This window comes from Mastomys coucha, chromosome X, assembly GCF_008632895.1.
Source record: "Mastomys coucha isolate ucsf_1 chromosome X, UCSF_Mcou_1, whole genome shotgun sequence".
NCBI lineage: Eukaryota > Metazoa > Chordata > Mammalia > Rodentia > Muridae > Mastomys > Mastomys coucha.
Window position 1 is genome coordinate 46,675,467 of NC_045030.1, and position 21,927 is coordinate 46,697,393.

General features: G+C 38.2%; 1 protein-coding gene across 2 annotated transcripts in view; it reads left to right on the forward strand.

The window, feature by feature from the left end:
- Xiap (X-linked inhibitor of apoptosis) overlaps positions 1–20,329 on the forward strand; it is a 51,046-nt gene extending 30,717 nt beyond the window's left edge. For both annotated transcript variants that reach the window (XM_031354932.1, XM_031354846.1), the window contains exons 2-7: positions 5,144–6,049; positions 7,370–7,469; positions 9,799–9,877; positions 11,083–11,125; positions 12,890–13,090; positions 15,374–20,329. In XM_031354932.1, coding sequence (XP_031210792.1) covers positions 5,176–6,049; positions 7,370–7,469; positions 9,799–9,877; positions 11,083–11,125; positions 12,890–13,090; positions 15,374–15,567 — 1,491 coding nt within the window. In that variant the 5' untranslated portion in view covers positions 5,144–5,175 and the 3' untranslated portion in view covers positions 15,568–20,329. The remainder of the gene's footprint in view (positions 1–5,143; positions 6,050–7,369; positions 7,470–9,798; positions 9,878–11,082; positions 11,126–12,889; positions 13,091–15,373) is intronic.
- Positions 20,330–21,927: the final 1,598 nt, after the last annotated feature.

A 21,927-nucleotide genomic window follows, 5' to 3' on the forward strand; every position in this document is an offset into this window, starting at 1 on the left:
ATTTGTTTTTGTTTTGTATTGTATTGTTTTGTTTTGTTTTCAAGGCAGGGTTTCTCTGTGTACAAAGGCTGACCTGGTAGATCAGGCTGGCCTCGAACTCAGAAATCCGCCTGCCTCTGCCTCCCAAGTGCTGGGATTAAAGGCTTGTGCCACCACTGCCCACAAATTTATTTATTAAATATATACACTGGCCTTAATTCCACTGTAAAGGTACATTGAATTTGGATTAGAACATGTCAGCCTTCCTTTCTTTTGGAATAGTCTTTGTTTCTTCCAACTGTTCCTCATATTCTGTTTTCTTGAATGTTCTAAGGACATGAAAATTTGTCAAGTGTCTCTCTGAAAGTGTGTTTGGAACTGGAGGTAATATTCATACTGTAGCTGAATTGGACATGAGTGTTCCACATCTGGACACTAACATAGTCGGAAAGCTGTGGGGTTTTTCGCAGCCAAGTAATGTTGGCTTGTAATGAATTTGCAATTAACTAAAATCCCAAGGTGTTAAACTGGAAGTTCACGTTTATGTGACTTCATTCTAAATCATTTGTTTATTTCCTTAGTTATTTAATATCTTTTTAAAAAACAATATAAACTGTTGCATATTTCTGTAGTAGGTTTCATCTCACTAGCTTATCAACTAGCCTTTTGCTTCTTTGAGTCTTTTTATAATGATATAATGCTGATTCAATAACGAACTTCGAACATCATTGACAGAATGTTTTCAAACATCTGGAAAATGATACTTAAAAGTATCTAAAACTGTATTCCAAAAAAATTTCTCAGAGATAGATAAAAGTCATCTCTTAAGGGATATGTGAATACTAGTGGAAATTAGCAAAGCCATACAAGCCTGAAGGGTATTGTCATTTTTCAAGAGAGGTGGTTTTTTTAACATTACTCAAAGGGAATTGATGTTCTAAGATATATTGTGCTTACATAATGTCCAAAGTTCTGTATAAATCTTCCCAGGATCTCAAAAACAAGATACCCATTCTGGTCTTTTGTTTGTTTGTTTGTTTCAGACAGGGTCTCATTATGTGGCCCAGGCTGGTTTCTAATCCAATGTCTCATGCCGCAGCCTCCTAAGTCCCTAAATGTATTCTTTAATATATGTATATATTGGGGATCCAACATCCTCATGAGTCATTTTATTTTTATTTCATGTGCATTAGTATTTTGCCTGCATGTATGTTTTTATGAGAATATTGGATCCCCTGGAACTGAAGTTGTAAACAACTGTGAACTGCCATGTGGGTGGTAGGAATTGGATGAACCCAGGTCCTCTGGAAGAGCAGCCAATACTCTTAACTGCTGAGCCATCTCTCCAGCCTTTAAAAATATTTTTTAAAGATTTATTTTATTTATTTTATGTGTATGAGTACACTGTAACTTTACAGATGGCCGTGAGCCATCATGTGTGTGGCTGCTGGGAATTGAACTCAGGACCTCTGCTGGCCCTGCTAGCTCCGGCATAATTCACTGTAGCTGTCTTCAGACGCACCAGAAGAGGGCGTCTGATCTCATTACAGATGGTTGTGAGCCACAGTGTGGTTGCTGGGAGCCGAACTCAGGACCTTCGGAAGAGCAGTCAGTGCTCTTACCCGCTGAGCCATCTCGCCAGCCCAGATAAAAATATTTTTTGTTGTTTTTTCGAGACAGAGTTCCTCTGTGTAGCCCTGGCTGTCCTGGAACTCACTCTGTAGACCAGGCTGGCCTCGAACTCAGAAATCCACCTGCCTCTGCCTCCCAAGTGCTGGGATTAGAGGCGTGCGCCACCACCACCCAGCGATGAAAATATTTTTAATTGACAGCAGTAATTATATTAGTATATGGGATACAATATGTTGTTTCACTACATGGTAAATACATGTTCAATAAGGTCAAAGTAATTTTCATTGTCTCTTCAAGCTGTTTTTTGCATTGAGAATATTCAAAGCTTGTCAACTATTTTAAAGTAGTCAGTTAATTATTGTCAATCATAGCTTTCCTAGTTCACTACAGAACATTTAGTAATCAGGGCTAGGTCAATGGCTTAGTGGCTAAACCATATGCCATGCTAGCATGAGGGCCTGAGTTTTGATTTTTATGACCCAAATAAATGTTGGGTGGGCATGGTTGTGTACACCTAAATCCAGGATGAGACAGAATCTCCAGAGCCAGCTTGCTAGCTGACTAGACATGTCAGTGAGGCTTAGCTTTTATTTAGAGATTTTGTCTTAGTGAATAAGATGGACCAAAAATTTGGGGCGATTCCCAGCATCAACCTTGGGCTCCCACATGCACAGGCCTGCACCTATACATATTTACTCACACCCATAAAACATGGCAAAAAGAAAAGTTCTTTATCCTGCAGGGCTTAGTGGTGCATGCCTGTGATCCCAGGACTGGAGGTTTAGGCACTGAGGCTAGCCTGGGTTACACAGTGAACTCTGTCTCCAAACAAAAAGGAAACCATTCTAAGTGACTTCTGTTCAGCTGCAGCACCCTTATGCCCATTGCCCATCCTAGTTCTGTTCAGTCTTCATCCACATTCCCTTACTGTGCTGTGAGGCTAACCTTTTAGCTTCCACATATGTACCTTACATGTCTCCTTCATTTCTATTCATGTTGCTGCCAGTGGCAGAATTCTAATCTTTTTAAGGCTAAATATTATATGTATATACTACATTTTCTGTCCGTTCAGCAATGGTCACCTAAAGCTGATTTTTACATACGCACATAATAAATGTGCACATGCAGGTTTCTCTTCAACATACTGATTTCATTAGCCTGGATGTATGCCCAGTGGTGAGACTGCTGGATCTGTTTTAGAGCTGTCTCTGCTTTGTTTGCTTTTAGACTGTGTATCATAGGCTGGCCTAAAACCTTGTTATGTAGCTGAGAATGAGCTTGAAATTCTGATCCTCACTTCTACCTCATGAGTTCTGAGATTATAGATGTACTGCCACACCCAGTTTTTGGAGTGCTGAGGATTAAACCCAGGACCTTGAGCATCTAGTCAAGTACTCTACTACCTGGGCAACATCCCCATCATTGTCTACCTAGTTTGGAAAGTTTTTAACTTTTAATCATGTGTGTTTGTGTGTCTATGTACAAGTGGGTGTGTGCACGTGCCAAGACCAGAGGAATTAGATCCCCTGAAGCTGAAGTTCCTGGTGATTGTGAGCAGCTGGATATATGGCTATGGGTGCTGGGAGTTGAACTCAGCTCCTCTTAACTGTCAAGCCCTCTCTCCAACCCCTGTCTGTCTAGTCTTTTAGGCCTGGAGAGATGGCTCAGTGCATGTGGAGGCAGAAACGAAATCCCTTGGGACAAGCAGGTCAGTGAGCTCCTGAGTTCATCTGAGAGATCCTGCCTCAACAAAGTGGAGAGTAATAGAAGATGACATCCACTCGCATGAATGCATAGCAGGCACACATATCTCCACAAAACCAAAAAAAGCCTCCAATTTGTATTCCATAGTGGCTGTTTACATTCTCGTTTGCACGGCCCTGTTCACATCCTCGGCAGCATTTGATGGGTTTTGTCTTTCAAATAATAGCTATCCAAATAGGTGTGGGGTGATACCTCACTGCGGCTTTCATTTTCATTCCCCTGGTGTTTGGTGTGATGTTGATGTGCTTTCATGTGTTATTTGGCTGTTTGTATGTCCTCCTTTGAGGCTATACCCAGTGCATTCATTTTTACATTAGAATCTTTCATTTTTACTGTGAAATTATTTGAGTTTTAGCCATTTGTTTATTTTGCATTCAGCAAACACACTGAGGACATTATGACAATGTGGAAGATTCTGGAGAACCAGCATTTTCTGTAGCTAGGGTGACCACATGCTCTTCTTTGGCTAAGGCGACCATGATTTATGCCGTTGCCCTTCTACAGTTATTAGCAGCAGCATTTTGCACTTTCAGACCTGTTGGAGGACAAACTATCTTGCCACTCTTCCCAGAACCCAGCTGACTCCCTTTGGTATGTTATTTGACTTCAACATTACACAGTTGTAATTTGGCAGCTCTAATGAGGCTGCTAAATTACATTCAAACAGATTGTTCCTTGACCAGCAGAAGTTGATAGCAAAAGTAATTTCACTTAATATCTGTAAATATTTAGAATGTTTCTTAAGGCACACTCTGCCTGGCAGTTTTGGATGTGTAAGGTGTGTTTGTGTCTGTCTCTCGCCTCTATGTGTTATATGTATATCTGTACACACATAAAATAAGGAGTGGTCCACTTCCAGCAAAAGTGGACTCTACACATGAAAATGAGAAGCATTTGATATCCTTAACATGCTGAAACCAGTATTGTGAATACTTACTTTTTTGTTTAATGATTTTATAGTCCTTTGAGAATTTTATACATTGCCTTCCCAGCTTCTCCCAGATCCACCCACCTAACTTTGTGTGTGTCCTTTTTGTAATACATCAAGTCTCAGCTGTATACTCTCAAGCATGGCGTCCTTTAGAGCACCTTTGTTTTGCTAAAGCAAGAAAGTAAAAATATTTTTTAAATTGATGCATTAACATTCTAAACATTCATCTGTTTTTAAATAGTAAAAAATTGAACTTTGATGCCTTGAATATGTAATGATTCATTATAACAATTATGCCTAGTCTTTAATAATCTGCATATTTTATGCTGCTTTCATGTTTTTCCTAATTAATGACTTCACGTGTTTAATATTTATACTTTTTCTGTGTCATAGTTTCCATATTTATATAAAATGAATACTTAAGATCAGTAATTCTGCTCTGTTTGTTTATATACTATTTTCCATCAGAAGACAAAATGGGACTGAGGTTGAGGCTCCTTGCTAGAGCACTTGCCTAAAATGCAAAAGGGCCTGTGATAGATCCCCAAGACGCCAATAAATAAGAAAGAAACAGGCTGAGGGGGTAGCTGTGTGTTAGAGCATGTGTTTGGCATTCTGTGAAGCCCAAACACTGAAAAAGGAGAACAAACAAAAGCACAAGACTTTAAAACTCAAGTGGTTCGGTAATGGTCAACTCTAGTGTTTAGAATTAAAATGTGTCTTAGTCATTGTGCCATTATTTTTATGTCATCACTGGGTAAGTTATAAGCTTAGTATCAGCAGTATCGTCCTTATGTTTTATGTTTTGAAGTTCCTAATGCAATGTTCTCTTTTTAGAAAAGGTGGACAAGTCCTATATTCCAAAGAAGATGACTTTTAACAGTTTTGAAGGATCTAGAACTTTTGTACCTGCAGACACAAATAAGGATGAAGAATTTGTAGAAGAGTTTAATAGATTAAAAACATTTGCTAACTTCCCAAGTAGCAGTCCTGTTTCACCATCAACATTGGCACGAGCGGGATTTCTTTATACCGGTGAAGGAGACACCGTGCAGTGTTTCAGTTGTCACGCGGCAGTAGATAGATGGCAGTATGGAGACTCAGCTGTTGGAAGACACAGGAGAATATCCCCAAATTGCAGATTTATCAATGGTTTTTATTTTGAAAACGGTGCCGCACAGTCTACAAATCCTGGTATCCAAAATGGCCAGTACAAATCTGAAAACTGTGTGGGGAACAGAAACCATTTTGCTCTTGACAGGCCATCTGAGTCTCATGCAGATTATCTCTTGAGAACTGGACAGGTTGTAGATATTTCAGACACCATATATCCGAGAAACCCTGCCATGTGTAGTGAAGAAGCCAGATTGAAATCATTTCAGAACTGGCCAGACTATGCCCACTTAACCCCCAGAGAGTTAGCTAGTGCTGGCCTCTACTACACAGGGATTGATGATCAAGTGCAATGCTTTTGTTGTGGTGGAAAACTGAAAAATTGGGAACCCTGTGATCGTGCCTGGTCAGAACACAGGAGACACTTTCCCAATTGTTTCTTTGTTTTGGGCCGGAATGTTAATGTTCGAAGTGAATCTGGCGTGAGTTCTGACAGAAATTTCCCAAATTCAACAAATTCTCCAAGAAATCCAGCCATGGCAGAATATGAAGCACGGATCATTACTTTTGGAACATGGATATACTCAGTTAACAAGGAGCAGCTTGCAAGAGCTGGATTTTATGCTTTAGGTAAACTAAACCAGAAAATTACTTTTTAAATGTCACAGGGCTCCTAAAGAGAAAGTCATTGTCTTTAGTTTGCTCATTATCAGTATCATTCTCTGAACTCATGTTATATCTTTAATGTTACTACTGAATTTATGTTAAAAGGCTATGTTTTTATGAGTCAGATCTGTGTTTAAGTAATTCCTGGTTGGGAGGGGTTGGAGTTGAGAGAGAAAAGTAGTATCAATTTCTGTTAGATAGTGGATCTATTAGTAATACCAGCTGCCATTTATTGAACATCTACTCTGTATGCTCAAAACACTTACTACATGGATTTTCTCTAAGCTTTACCACAATCCCATAAAAATAGTTAAATTAGAGAATTAGTTTGATTCATGGTAAATTGACATCAAGTTTGCATGGTACCACCTTCCTATAATTCCAGCAGTCTATCAGCCGAGGTAGAAAGATCAGCATGAGTTTGAGGGCAGTTTGGGCTATATCATGATACCATCTCTCAAAAAGCCAACCAAGCAAAAATTAATGTCTTCCTTTAAAATGCACACCACATATTTGGAAAGTGCCTGTACTGCTTCCGAGTGCTTTGCAAACAATGCCTATGCATGTCTCAAGAAAAGCCAGCAGTGTTGTGGCTTCTAGGACTATTTTAATCTGCATACCTGACTCATTTATTTTAGGGAAATAATGCCAAATTGAAAATATAGATTATTTCAGTTATATAACATAGTATTTTTTTTTAATGTATATGAGTACACTGTAGCTGTCTTCAGACACACCAGAAGAAGACATTGGATCCCATTACAGATAGTTGTGAGCCACCATGTGGTTGCTGGGAATTGAACGCAGGAAGGACAGTTAGTGCTCTTAACCACTGAGCCATCTCTTCAGCCCTTAACATAGTAATCTTAAAGGTCTGTTTCATGTCAGAGAGCTCTGTCCTTAAATATAGTTCCCTTGTAGTTCATGCTGAACTTTATTATTGTTAACATTTGGAATATAATTTAAACATTTCAGTTTGATGAAGTAAGTTTAATAGTGATGATCCAAATGACATACACTAGAAAGAATGTAACAATTATACTTTCTAACATAAATACTATGATTTTGCTTTCATTGTAGTCTACTAAGCACATTATATTGAGATGATGAATTTAGTATGTATTTTCCTTCAAATAGCAAAGATCATATCTATATGGAATGTTAATGTTGTCTTTTAAGCCATGAGGTTTTATGTGACTTCAACACTCCTTAAATATTAGAATGGATTGTCCTGAAAGCTTAGACTTGCACAGCAGCGCACAGTTCTCCTTGTGTGTTTGTTAGGTGAAGGCGATAAAGTGAAGTGCTTTCAGTGTGGAGGAGGCCTCACGGACTGGAAGCCAAGTGAAGACCCCTGGGAGCAGCATGCGAAGTGGTATCCAGGGTAAGTCCTGAACTGTTCATTCAGTAATAGGCAGGTTGGACATTGTGCAGTGGAAATATTTGAATTACTTTTCACCTCAACTATTTTTGCCTTCACTATGGCTTGAAATTCACACCAAGTTTACAGAAATGGGGTCACCTACTTTGTGGGCAAAAAAAAAAAAAAAAAAAAAAAAACCACCTAAGACTTCTGGTAACCAAAACATTCACTGCTTATATGTCCGTATGATACTTAGATGATCTATTTCTAAAAACAAAATTAGTAAAATATATACATTTTATTTAGCATAGTATTCAAAAATACATAATTTTTGCCGGGCAGTAGTGGAGCACGCCTTTAATCCCAGCACTTGGGAGGCAGAGGCAGGTGGATTTCTGAGTTGAGGCCAGCCTGGTCTACAGAGTAAGTTCCAGGACAGCCAGGGCTACATAGAGAAACCCTGTCTCAAAAAACAAAACAAAAAAAAAATGAAATCTGAAAAATACATAGTTTTTATTTAGAAGTACGCTCTTTGGAGATTGGCATGAGCCCATAGTGCCATGAGAAGTCCTGAAGAATGGTCATAATGGATATTATTGTTTGTTTCTTTGTTTTTAAATTTGAGACAAGGTCTCACATTAGCTCAGGTTGGCCTGAAATTGCCTATGCCTTCCAGGCTGGCCTCCATCTTGAAATTCTCTTGTCTCAGTCTCTTTGTCATCTTGCATCTGTAAAATACTCAGTTCTATATGTTATATGAGCTTCTAATATATAAAATAATACAACTTCAAACATTAGAACAATGATTTGAAAATAAACAAATTCAAGATAAATGACAATAAAAACTAAGGTTTTTAAGTGTTCAGTACTGGTTTAAAAAGATTAACCATTTTGAACTTGTAAAAAATGTCAGTATTGGCCGGGTGGTGGTGATGACAAATGGCTTTAACTCAGGAGGCAGAGGTAGGTGGATCTCTTGAGTTTGAGGTTAGCCTGGTCTATGGAGTTCAAGGACAGCCTAGGCTATACAGAGAAACCCTGCCTCAAAAAACAAACAATCAAATAAATAGTAATAATGCAGTGTTAGAGTACTAATTTAATAGCTTCTTTTGCCTGGTTTTAGTTTTACTTGTATGTGTTTGTTTGAGATATGGTCTTGTTATGTAGCCTTAACTAGCCTGCAAATTCTTATATAGATGAGGCAGTCCTCCAGCTTCTGCCTCTTGAGTATTCTAGATGTGTCTTATCTTTTTGGTTTGCTTCTTTTTTTAGGATAATAGCTCTTGTACCTCAGGCTGGCAAAATTCACTATGTAGCCAAAGACGGTGCCAAATTTCTGTTCTTGGTTAATCTCCTAAGTGCATGTAATTCAGGTATTTGCCACCATGCCTGCCTAATAACTTTTTTGACTTTTTTTTTTTCATTTTCCTTTTTGGCACAGGCTATATATATAAATATATATATATATATATATATAGCCCAGAGTAGCTAGGTTTTCATATCAGTCTTCCTGTCTCAACCTCCCAAGTGCTGAGATTACAGTCGGATGTCACCATACTCGGCTCCTAATTTAGTAACTCTTACTTGAAAATTGAAAGTTCTCAAGTTGATATTAGTAACATAAGTAATAGCATTATTTTAGCCTTGAAATTATAGCTGAATAAAGAGTTGTATAGCAGTGCTTTGTGGCTCCTCAGAAACAGTGAATGAAGCTGAGGCATTTAACCTCAGCTACTTAGGAGTCTGGTGAGATAGGAGGATGGGAATTTCAAGGCCTGTCTAGGCTACAAAGCACACTAAAGGCCAGCCTAGACTTCTCAGAAAGACCCTATTGCAAATAAAAAGCTGTTTTAAAAGCCTGGGGTGATTTATGGTTATTCCTGCTTAGAATCCTCACATTTGAGAAATGTAGGCAGGAGGTTTAGAAGTCTAAGATCATGTTTGATTACATAGAAAATTTGAGGCCAGCTTCAGAATGGCCTCTGATGGGAGCTGATGTTATAGTTCAGTGATGGAGCACCTACTTAGCATGCTTATGGCCCTTAATTTAATCCCCAATAACACATATAAAAAAAAGACAACAATGAAAAGATTGGTTTTACTTGTTTGTTTGCTTATTGCATGGGTGGGGGATGTATATCGGGAATAATGCACATTTGTAGGTTAGAGGACAGCCTGGAGGGGTTTGTTCTCTCCTGTGAGCTCCTGAGCTTGAACTCAGGACTTACCAGAAAGTGCCATCTTTCTGGCTCCCTAAAGATAGTTAATGGAATTCAATGCTAGAGACTGCCTTTACTGGTACTTCACTAATTTATCAGCTAGTAGAGTTTAATTTTCTTTAATCTTTTAGGTGTAAATATCTATTGGATGAGAAGGGGCAAGAATATATAAATAATATTCATTTAACCCATTCACTTGGGGAATCTTTGGTAAGTTGCTTATTGTGGAATATATTTTCAAATTCTATTTTATTTATTTTTCTTTTGTTTTCATTAATTTATTCACTTTACATTCCAATATCCACTCCCCATTTCCCAGTTTCTCCCTCATACAACTTCTTCCCTCATTCTTCCCCCCTTTTCATCTCTGAGAAGGGGGAGGCCCTCCCTGGGTATCACCCCACCCTGGCATATCAAATCACTGCAGGACTAGGCACATCCCTTCCTGCTGAAGCCAGACAAGGAGGCTTAGTTAGGGGAATGGGATCCACAGGCAGGCAACAGGTTCGGGGACAGCCTCTGCTCCAGTTGTTTGGGGGGGGGGGAGACACATGAAGACCAAGCTGCATATCAGCTACATAATATGTGCGGGGATGGGGAGTATGGGGGTGGGGGGTGGAGGGGGTAGGTCCAGCCCATGCTTGCTCTTTGGTTGGTGATTCAATCTCTAGGAGCCTCCAAGGGTCCAGGTTAGTTGACTCTATTGGTCTTCTTAGTGTGTGTGTGTGTGTGTGTGTGTGTGTGTCTTTAGTAACCTTTTAGCAGATAAAACTTTTTAAAAAAGATTTACTTATTTATTATATGTAAGTACACTGTAGCTGACATCAGACACACCAGAAGAGGGCATCTGATCTCATTATGGGTAATTGTGAACCACCATGTGATTGCTGGGATTTGAACTCAGGACCTTCTGAAGAGCAGTCAGTTCTCTTCACCGCTAAGCCATCTCACTAGCCCCCAGATAAAACTTAAGGTTGCAAAAATAAGGACAGGGATATATATATAGGTTTTACCCTTTCTGGTCAGCATAAAGAAGCCCCTGGGTTCAATGTCTAGTGGGACAGAAGATGTCCTAATGTGTCTGAATTGACAGTGGCAGTCAGAGCATTAGTAAACTGAGAAGAACCCTGGACTCAATGGGAGTCTAGACTGGACATGATGGTTCTGCCCTTCGTTTTTCATTGTGTTGCTATTTGTGCGGCTCATTTGCTCTCATTGGCCCTCAGCTTCATCTCTGTAAAGGGGTGATGATTAGATAGTCTTACCTTCCTTCCATTTCGTTAGGCCATGCTCTTATGAGTAGTCAGGTTTTTTAATTAGAATGAAGCCAGTTTGTTTTAAGTTTATTAACTTTTCAAATTGAGATAATTGCTTTCTGCTAAAGTGAATTCTTACCATTCATATTTCTATTTTAGGTAAGAACTGCTGAAAAAACACCATCACTAACTAAAAAAATCGGTAAATATGCCTATTAAAAATAAATCTGTTTAGTTTTGTGGCCAATTTATTATAGTATGTTTAATGAGGCTGCTATAAATTTAAAAATTTAAGGAAGTGCTTATATTTTATACCAGATAGTTTCATAGTGAGAGTATTAATAGAAAGCCAGGTGCTGCGGTAATCTATAATCCTAGCACTCACGATGTTAAAGCAGGAAAATTCTGAGTTTGTGATCAGTTAGATTGTATGGCATGGTTTTTAGAAAGGAAGGGGGTGGGGAGGAAATGTATTAAAGCAACAAAGATGTTAGAAGTTTAGATTTTTACATTTTCATTTACTTATTTATTTAATATGTATGGGTGTTCAGCCTTCATATATTTGTGTCATATGCATGCCTGGTTGCCCCAGAAGTCAGGAGAGGGTGTCAGATCCCCTGGAGCTGAAGTTAAGGTGGTTGTGAGCCACCATGCGAGTGCCAGGAATTGAATTCCTCTGGAAGAGCCAATGGTTTTAGCCTCTGAGCTATCTCAGTAGTCTGTCCACTGTGTAGGCCAGACTGGCCTGGACTTCTCTCTTTCTGCCTCAGTCTCTAAGTGCTGGGATTGTGGGTGTGTACCCCCACATGCAGTTGTAGCCGAAACTGTGATTGTGTTTGTTGTTGTTTGGTGCTGGTAACTGAGCCATAAAAGGTAAGCACGCTGAGCCGCATCCTCGGCAGTTATTCCTACATGCCTCTGAAGAAACAGAGAGGCTATGTGATCTACCCATGGCCACGCTATAAGCTCATTGTGTTTCATTTTGTTTTTAGAGACAGGGTTTCTTTGTGTACCCCTGGCTGTCATGGAACTTGCTTTATACACTAGGCTAGCCTCAAACTCACAGAGATATGCCTGCCTCTGCCTCCCAATTAAAGGCATGCACTATTATAAATTGTTAATAGAACTAGCGCTATAAATAAGGTCTTCTAAATCCCATAGCATATTGTAGATGTAATTTTTAGTGGGGTTATATATGAGGGGTTGGTGGTGGTGGGGTAGAACACGGTCCTTCTATGTATCTTAACTGTGCTGGAACTCACCTTGAAGACCAGGCTGGCCTCAAACCTCCAGATACCTTCCTGCCTGCCTCCAGACTGCTAAAATTAAAGGTGTACACCACAGCACCTGATGCTGGTGTTCTTTTGGAGTTTCGATTTGTTTGTCTTTTGTGGGATTTTTTGTTTTTTGTTTTTGTTTTTGTTTTCTTTTAAGATCTCCTTTTTCAATTGAAGGAGTATGTTTTAATTTAGAGTGTCTGGTGAGTCCCTGATCCCTAGTGTTGTAACATCATCTGTTTTGTGTGTAAAGAATTACAAGGCAGGAAAATACTACAAATATTTGTAAATATGCTTGAAATGCAGAGCTATGTTATATTATTTGGATGGATTTGGTAGCAGGCATAAATAACAAAGTTAAAGAAATCATTTTTCTCTAGTATATTTCTTTTTGTGGTTTTTTTGAGATAGGATTTCCTGGATGTCTTGGAACTTGCTCTGTAGACCAGGCTAGCCTAGAACTCAAAGATCAGCCTGTTCTTGCCTTTTGAGTGCTGAGATTAAAGGCGTACACCACCACCACTTTTCTTTTTAGCTTTGGGAATCAAAGCCACAGCAACACACATAGTAGGCAAACACTCTACCACTGAATTCCTCAACCATATTATAGTCTCAAATCCCTAAACTGTTTAGTTATGTTAATGAACATACTAATACTGTGTTCTTTCTCCACCCAACTTTGATTTCAGATGATACCATCTTCCAGAATCCTATGGTGCAAGAAGCTATACGAATGGGATTTAGCTTCAAAGACATTAAGAAAACGATGGAAGAAAAAATCCAAACATCTGGGAGCAGCTATCTATCACTTGAGCTTCTCATTGCAGATCTTGTGAGTGCTCAGAAAGAGAATATACAGGATGAGTCAAGTCAAACTTCATTGCAGAAAGGTATGCATTGTTTGTTTTTCTAAGAAAAATAACCTTGCAGCTCATTCATTTCCTTTCTAATATCCCTGTAGGATAAAAACTTCTACTCTTTGAACTTAGTATTATGCTTCTATTATTTCAATGAGCAACCAAAAATACAGCAGATAAGCTGCTGCCAGAAAGTTTTCTTTTTCTTTTTTTTTCTTTTTCTGGGGTGGGGCTTGGGGGAGACAGCTCTGTGTATCCCTGGCTGTCCTGCAACTTGCTGTGTAGACCAGACTAGATCTCAAACTCAAGTGATCCACTTGCTTCTACCCCACAAATGCTGGGATTAAAGGCATGAGCCCCCACGCCCAATCTGAAGTCTCAAGAAGAGACTAGAACAATCCTTTTGTCTCCTTGCCCAGAGAGCTCATATATTACAGTATCCCCCTCTGATTCAAAACTCCTCAGCAGCTCTCAGAACCCTCAGAATCAAGTCTCAACTCTTCCATGGTTTGTCACATCTTTAAGGGTCAATTTTTGATGATCTGATCTGTTTTCCCTCATACTCAATTACAGTTTTTACTTATGTCCAGTAAGCTTTGCTCTGTCTTTTGCAGCATGCTTCAGTCATTTTTCTCACCTTCCTTTAATACCATTGTCACTGTAGCATATCATAATTTCCTGTTTACTCGTGTTTCTGACTTGTCTGTGAATATTGGGTACCTAAAGTGTATGTATGTATTATTTATTGTATACCAAATGCCCAAGTAAGTGTTCAGTAAGTACTTGTACTTGAACAAAATTAAACTATTGCTTTCCAAACATGTTTTGGAAATAATGTTTCCTCCAGGACATAAATGCCATAAAAGGGAGTGATGGTGGCCATGATGGTACACACTTTAAACCCACGATTCAGGAGGCAGATACAGGCCACGGCTACATAGTGAGACCCCGAATTTTGTTGTTTTTTTGTTTTTGTTTTTGTTTTTTTTTAAAAGGAGATACCCAGTTAAATAGGGAAATGCACAGTGTTTCCATAATGGAATACACCCAATAAAGTAGTTCCTGTGTGACTAGCCCTCAAAGTTAGAAGAACTTAGCAGGGCTAGCTTGGTTGCTCAATGGGTAAAGGTGCTTGCTTTCAAGCCTGAAGACCTAACTTGAGGGGTGTAGACCTGGGAACTGTATCATGAAAAAAGAGAACATACCCCAGAAACTTGACCTCTTCACTTTGTCACATGGGCCACAATGTTATGCACTCACGTAAATATAAAGAAATGGAATAAATTAGTTTTTACAAAGAAAGAAAACTTGTTTTTAAAATTCCCACAAGAGGTAGGTACATGGCACAATGAATGGTACACAGTATCCTAAACTTTCAGGATTGTTGACCTTCCCCCCCACCCCACACATACACACCCCAAAGGGGGAAAATCCTTTAAGTAATTCTCATCTGAGGCCAGATTTATAAACCATTAGTATACAGTGATTACAAGTATAGTTAAAATATATAATTTTATAAAATATATAATTTTTGGAGCAATGCCTAGCATATAATATTTATGCTCTATTACTGTTGATTGTTGTTGCTGTTATCATATATGACTACTAATCATAGTCTTGTGGCATATTTGTTAGCATTTCACAAAATCTGTTTTGGCAAAGGTTCAACTGTGCAGTTACTTCAGGATCCTCTAATTACACCCAAGTGTTTTTGTTTGGATACCCTGCCAACATCTTAAATGTACTTGCAACTGTCCAGCCTTTACCTCCTTTCCTATTTCCAACAGTTCTCACCGCCTCCTTGACACATGGACAAACCCAACCTTAGTTCTCCTTTCTCTCTTCAGCCCTCACATCTGAGTACTATACCCTACCTGTCCCACTGTAGAGGGATCCTTCAAATAGACCCCTTCCTGGAATTACCCATGCCTTTCAATATTTTCGTACATTTCCTTCATCCTTGCTTGTTCTGCCTGGTAATTTGTTGCTTGTATTTCAATGTCACTACAACACTGCATTCCTCCTTGTCACCATGCCTTCAACTAGCCACCCAGACAGAAGAACTTGTTCATCTTGTCCCAGAGCACTTTGCGTGTAACTTGATTATAGCATGTTCTACTTTGTACTTACCCTCTCTAGCTGCAGCTCACAGCCTCTCCCGCTAGCATACAAGCTATTTAAGAATTTGTGCTATGTCTGAGTCATTTTCATGTCTCCCAGGACTTGAGTGTCTGGCACACAGGAGGGGTTCAATGTTTCAACGAATTTAAACAACAAACCCAAAAATTGGTATATGTTGTTTTTCTCTTTATACAGACATTAGTACTGAAGAGCAGCTAAGGCGCCTACAAGAGGAGAAGCTTTGCAAAATCTGTATGGATAGAAATATCGCTGTAGTTTTTGTTCCTTGTGGACATCTGGTCACTTGTAAACAGTGTGCTGAAGCAGTTGACAAATGTCCCATGTGCTACACAGTCATTACGTTCAAACAAAAAATTTTTATGTCTTAATCCAGCACCACAGTAGGCATGTTATGTTCTTCTTACTCTAATTGAATGTGTGATGTGAGCGAACTTTAAGTAATCAGCATTGCATTCCATTAGCATCTGCTCCCAAATGGAAACAAATGGTAACAGCGCTGTTTCGGGCTAAACATTCCATTTCTAGATCATTCAGGTTATCAGCTGTATCATTTATCCAGTGTTTTACTCACATGAAACCTTAGACAAAGAAACGTTTTATAACTTTTCACATGTATACGGTAGTAGGTTAACTTCATTTCTATGTGTGAATTAATCACCTGCATTTTTCATTCCTTCTGCATAAGCTTAACAAATGGAGTATTCTGTATAAGCATGGAGATTTGATTTAATCTGCATTTTAATTTGCTTATTGTAAACAGGGAAAGAACTGTTCCATACTGCTAGGAGGATAAGCATTGTTTTTAGATGTTTGTTTCTGTGTTTTAGGATTCTGCCCATTTACTTGGAATTTATTGGAATTATAAATGTACTTATATGAATATTTTTAAGTGATTTTTGCCATCTCCTAAAAGATATAATGGTAGACTACCTTCTAACCAGCATGTACTGACATGGAAAGGCAACACAGATATAGTAAGTGTAATATACAAGTGGAAAACACTGTATCTAGTTGGAGCCAAATTAACGTGTGTGTATTTTGTATCTATACAGGACAAGAAGGTTTAGAAAGATAATTATCACACTCTTAAATATATTTTTCTTCAGGGGGTGGGGGGGTGGGTCTTAGAAGGGTTTATAGAGCCCTTCACTTTTTTTTCTTCATTTTTTTTCTGTTTGCAGGTTTTATAAGTATGTATTACTTTTATAATCAGAGTTCTTAGTAAATACTTTGCTGATTTAAAGGCTTAGGCATGTTCAAACGTCTGCAAAACTACTTATCGCTCAGTTTTAGTTTTTCTAATCCAGGAAGGCAGGCCAGTTAACTTTTCTGGTGCCAATGTGAAATTTAAATGTTTTTATTTTACCTGCTTTGTGGATGAAAAATATTTCTGAGTGGTAGTTTTCTGACAGGTAGATCATGTCTTCTTATCTTGTTTCAAAATAAATATTTCTGATTTTGTAAAATGAAATATAAAATATGTCTCAGATCTTCCAATTAATTAGTAAGGATTCATCCTTAATCCTTGCTAGTTTAAGCCTGCCTAAGTCACTTTACTAAAAGATCTTTGTTAACCCAGTATTTTAACCAGCTGTCTGCTTACATAGGTAAATGTAGAAGCGTGTTGTATATGGCTTGTAGTTTTAGTGTTGGCTCTCCATGTTGAGATTCTCAATGTCATTTTGTGTCCTAAAAGTTTCATGTAGTTTTTGATGTTCTGATGATTAAGATGTATATAGTACAAAATGTTCAGTCTTTTATTGTTTTATGTTTGTTTGTTTTCATGACTAGTAATAGTAGTGGATACTTTAAAAATATTTTCTCAAGATCCTTAAGACCTTGGAAATTGTAACATACTAACAAGAGTAGTTGTTTGAATATTTTTAACAACTTGTATAAGTCAATATGAATACAATCAAAAGCTAAGATGCTTCATAGAACACAGGATTCACCTTAAGTAATTATCATGATAGACCTCTTGCAAAGACTGGTCTATTTTACTACAGAGAACAGTTTGGGAGTGAAACTGTTACAATTTAGACTTTTTGTTGTATTTTCTAAGAGAAAGAGTATTGTTAGGTTCTCCTAACCTCTGTTGACTACTATGGTAAGTGATGTTATTTTAATTGCAAATTTAAATAGAAACCAACAAAATTAAGTAACTGACTGCCCTTTTCTCTCTCTCTCTCTCTCTTTTTTCATGAAAATCCTTAGTTCTCTATAGTGTCTTCTGCTTAGGTTTGGTTATATAATCATTAGGTTACATTTGATCTAAGTTGACTAAGATTTCAATTTCAATTTATATTTTAAGCATTTTACCAGGGAATAAAAGTGTTAGTTTTAAAAACTGTTTCCAAGGCACTTCAGGTACAAGTCATATAGGTAGTTTGTTTAATCTAGTTGTTAGCCTAGGACTTAAAAACTGAATGTTTTCAAATAAGGCTTTTCTTGTTCTCAGAGCCTCAGTTCATTAAAACCCTTTTAAAACCTGTGTGCTGAGAGTTAAGCAAGACCTCTTTTCTTGTCTTCCTGTGTTGCGAAACTGAATTCATGGAGCTGATGTGGCTAACAAGTTTATTTTAGGAATTGTTTAGAAAATGCTGTTGCTTCGGGTTCTTAAAATCACAGCACTCCAACTCTAATCAACTTATTGGAGACTTAGCAGAGTTGGTCTGAAATTACACTAAAAAATAAGCACTGGATCCTTTCCAATATGGTTGTGTAAAAAAAAAAAAAATGGTCCCTTGGAAGGTCACACTATAACCAGATCTGAATTCCCACCCCTGAGAGAGTTCTCAGTGTCTGTGTGTTGATGTTCTCTTTCTGTATAAAGTTCACTCTAGAATTTTAAAGGAACCACCCATTTTACTACATATTAGTCATGTGAAATTTGAAGTTATTTCGTAATAGTTACTTTATTTGTTATTTACTATGTTGATCAAAATTTTTGTGAGTGTTTAGCATTTATTAAAGTATTCTCTTTCCTCCTAGACTTTTTGCCTCTTCCTGTAGTTAGGGGTAGAGGCAAGGTGAGTGTAGTAAGTGAATACAATGTGATCTTACTGTGGTAGGATAGTTTGTTGTTGTCTTGTTATTTACTGTGTGTTTTATCGGTTTTATTTTAGTAAGATTTGTATTTTGAGCTCTCTGAATGGAAACTGCCACTCCAACATTAGCTACATGCATTGTTCCCATTAGACCTAAATCTTATTATACTTCTCAGTACCTAGATACTGAATAGAGGAAGAGGAGGAATGAAGTGGACTGTCACTGCTATTAGAGAAACAAGAAAATGGTTGGAAAAATATTTGACATTTTAGTCAAATCTTCTCTTTTTAAAAAGGTAGCCATCAGTGAAGAAAGGAACTAGTCAAATAGGCTTGAGAACCTGAATTCAGATCCCCAGAACCCATATACAAGCTGAGTGCAGCCAGGTGGTAGTAGCACACTCCTTTAATCCCAACATTTGGGAGGCAGAGGTAGACAGATTTCTGTGGGTTTGAAGCCAGACTGGTCTACAGAATGAGTTTCAAGATAGGGAACCCTGTTTCAGAAAACAAAACAAACAAAAAGCTGAGTGCACTAGCCCAAGTACCTGGAATCCCAGAATGCCTATGTGAAATAGGAAGTAGATAGGAGAATTCCAGAAGCTCATGGTCAACTAATGGCTTATGTAGTAATGAAGAGGCACCATGGTAAACAAGGTGGGAGGTGAGGGCCCACTAACATCCAAAGGTTATCTACTGCCTCCGCACATATACCATGGCAGATGTCCACTTACACCCAGACACACACACACAAAAGAGAAAAACAAGAGTATTAATACAACCATCTTCCAAGATGATGGAACACAACTCAACAACATCTTATATACTCTTAAGTGTTAGCTCTCATCCTAAAACTTTTCGAATTCTCCATGGGTTTGTCTTGATGGAGGATCTTGGACTAAAGCTTAAAAGAGGGCCTGGAAAAATAACTCAGCTGTTGAGGGTACTTGCTGCTTTTTCAGAGGACTTAGGTTCAGGTCCCAGCATGATGGCTCACACGGACATGGAACTCCAACTCTGGTGCCAACTTCTGGCCTCCAGGGGTGCATGCATGCATGTACACATACACAGTCATACGCCCACACATAAAATAAAAATAGTCTTTAAGCTTAAATGAAACTCTTATGTTAACTTTTTTCACTATTATTTGTTTCTCTGGATGCTTCTTGTAACAAAGCTATAAATTGTAATAAATAGTTCAATCCTTTAAAAATAATTAAATTACTTTTTTAAAAACTAGAAAAAATATTCTTACTAAATTCGGTTGTCCTAATAGAAACAGTCAGCTTATTCCCATCTTAATATTTTAGTTTGGCTCTGAAATATTTAGTGCAATGTAGATTTCTTCCTTACATAATGAAATTACAGACTATCAGAGCTAGAAATGACCTTAGAAAGTCACTTATTCACACTACTACCACTTTCATTTTATTGTTGAGGCAACTACTTAAAAGAGAAGTAATTGGCTCGAAGTTATATAGCTAATTAGTGATAGGTTCCTTACTGGGCCATAGTTTGAGGTTGAAAAACCTCACCATACCAGCCAATCGTCCTGGAAGTCTCAGGTTTTCAACTATTCATTCTATTACACTCTTCTCAGTGCACAGTAAGTGGTGCTTTAGTTTCTACAGTAGGAAAATTGCTGATATTTTCAAATTAAACAATATGACAGTAATGCATGAGTGGTAAAGTTCTCTTTTGGAGGCTTAAGGTTGCAATTGTGAGTATACCTGTTTGGCATTTACTATGTGCTTATATATTATTAACGAGCATTTAAGATTACTATGTAAGTATATTTTATCACTGTCTATACTTAACAAACTTGCATTTTTATGTAATAATTACTTTAATGTAATTTGGTTTTGCATTTTTGTTATACTTTACCTGAATGATCAGTTCTTTTGTCATGTGTTGTACTATATTTGTGAATATAATTTTATGACTCCTTTTTGTTCATTTAATGGATTCTTTTCTTTCATTATGAGAATTGCTTTCTACTCTATAATCTGTCATTTGTTGTAGATTAAAAATTATTTTTCTGTGAATAAGACTTATTCAATAAAGCACTATTCTTTAAAATGTTATCTTCTTTGTATTTGATTTTTTGTTTTGGTTTGGTTTGGTTTTTTACAGGGTTTCTCTGTGTAGCCCTGGCTGTCCTGGAACTCACTCTGTAGACCAGGATGGCCTCAAACTCAGAAGTCTCCCTGCTTCTGCCTCCCAAGTGCTGGGATTAAAGGCATGTGCCACCACTGCCTGGCACTCAGGGCCTTCAGAAGAGCAGTCAGTGCTCTTACTGCTGAGCCATCTCTCCAGCCCTACTTCAATTTCTTTAAGACAAAAATCTTAAAGTCTGAGGTCTATTATGCCATATTTGATTTTATTTGTTTTGTTGAGACAGGATCTCATGTATCAACCCAGGCTGCTAGCCTTAAATTCAACATGGATGAGGGTGGCCTTGAACTTCTTCTGATCCTCTTTCCTCTACCTCCTTAGTGCTGGGGTTACCTGGTATATGAAGCATCGAGAATCAAACCCAAGTCTTCACACATGCTAGGTTCTACCAAGGTAGATTGAACTTGACAGCAGGCACCCTTACCCCCTGAACCACACACAGCCACATACCCCACTCTGTGATACACTGTACACATAAAAGTCATCAGCCAGGTGGTAGTGGTCCATGACTTTAATCCCAGTACTCAGGAGGTAGAGGCAGGCAGATCTCTGAATTCCAGGGCAGCCAGGGTTACAGAAAAACCTGTTGCCACGTTGTTCCAAAAATAAAGTAATAATCTTTTTTAAAATACATTAAAGTCGGGCTAAAGTGTGGTTCAGTGGCAGAGTACCTGCTGCTGACAACAGTGGCATACATGAGAACCTAGATTTAATCCCCAACACCAGGGGGAAGAATGAATAGTTAACACCAGTCTTCTCACAGAGTAGATCTGTTTGTTCAAAGATCATACAGCCACAGTAAAAACAAAGTGCCAGCAAGCGACGAATAAATCATCTACAAAGCACTGCCCCATTGAGGCAGGCAGCAAAGGGATTTTTGTGAGATAGGGTACATACTGGCCAGTTTCAAAATGTGAGAGCAAATCTGGTATGATACAGGCTCCCCTGGACAGAAATTTACAAGGAGCAATTTCAAGTGACTATTGCCCTGTCCCTTGTAATAATCCACAATACAGGTTCTTAAATGAATTATATTCCAGCCAGGGATGATGGCACATGCCTATAAATCCAGCATGTAGAAGGGAACAACAAGAGTTCAAAGCCAACTGAGGGATACATGAGACCCTGTTTTCAAAAAGAAAAACTGATTTCACACCATCTGTGGTTAATTTTTGACAGTATAATCACTGTCAAAATCATTGTCATTATCAAAAAACAAATGACTTTTGACAACACATCCACAATATATTTAAAATAGGGTCTTAATCTCTAGTTCCAGCTCGATTTAAACTTGGCAATCCTCTTGCCTCAGCCACCCAAGTGCTGAGACTAGGCATCAAGCACTGTTCCCACTACCTCTTTCAGAAGATGCTCTTCTCCTTACAGTATACATGTGAGCTTTTTAATGATAATCAGAATGATCCCTAATTGCTTACTGACCTTAAACTACTCTGATCAAAGGCTGCCATGATGGTTCAGCCAATAAAAGGTACCAGCAATACCAGC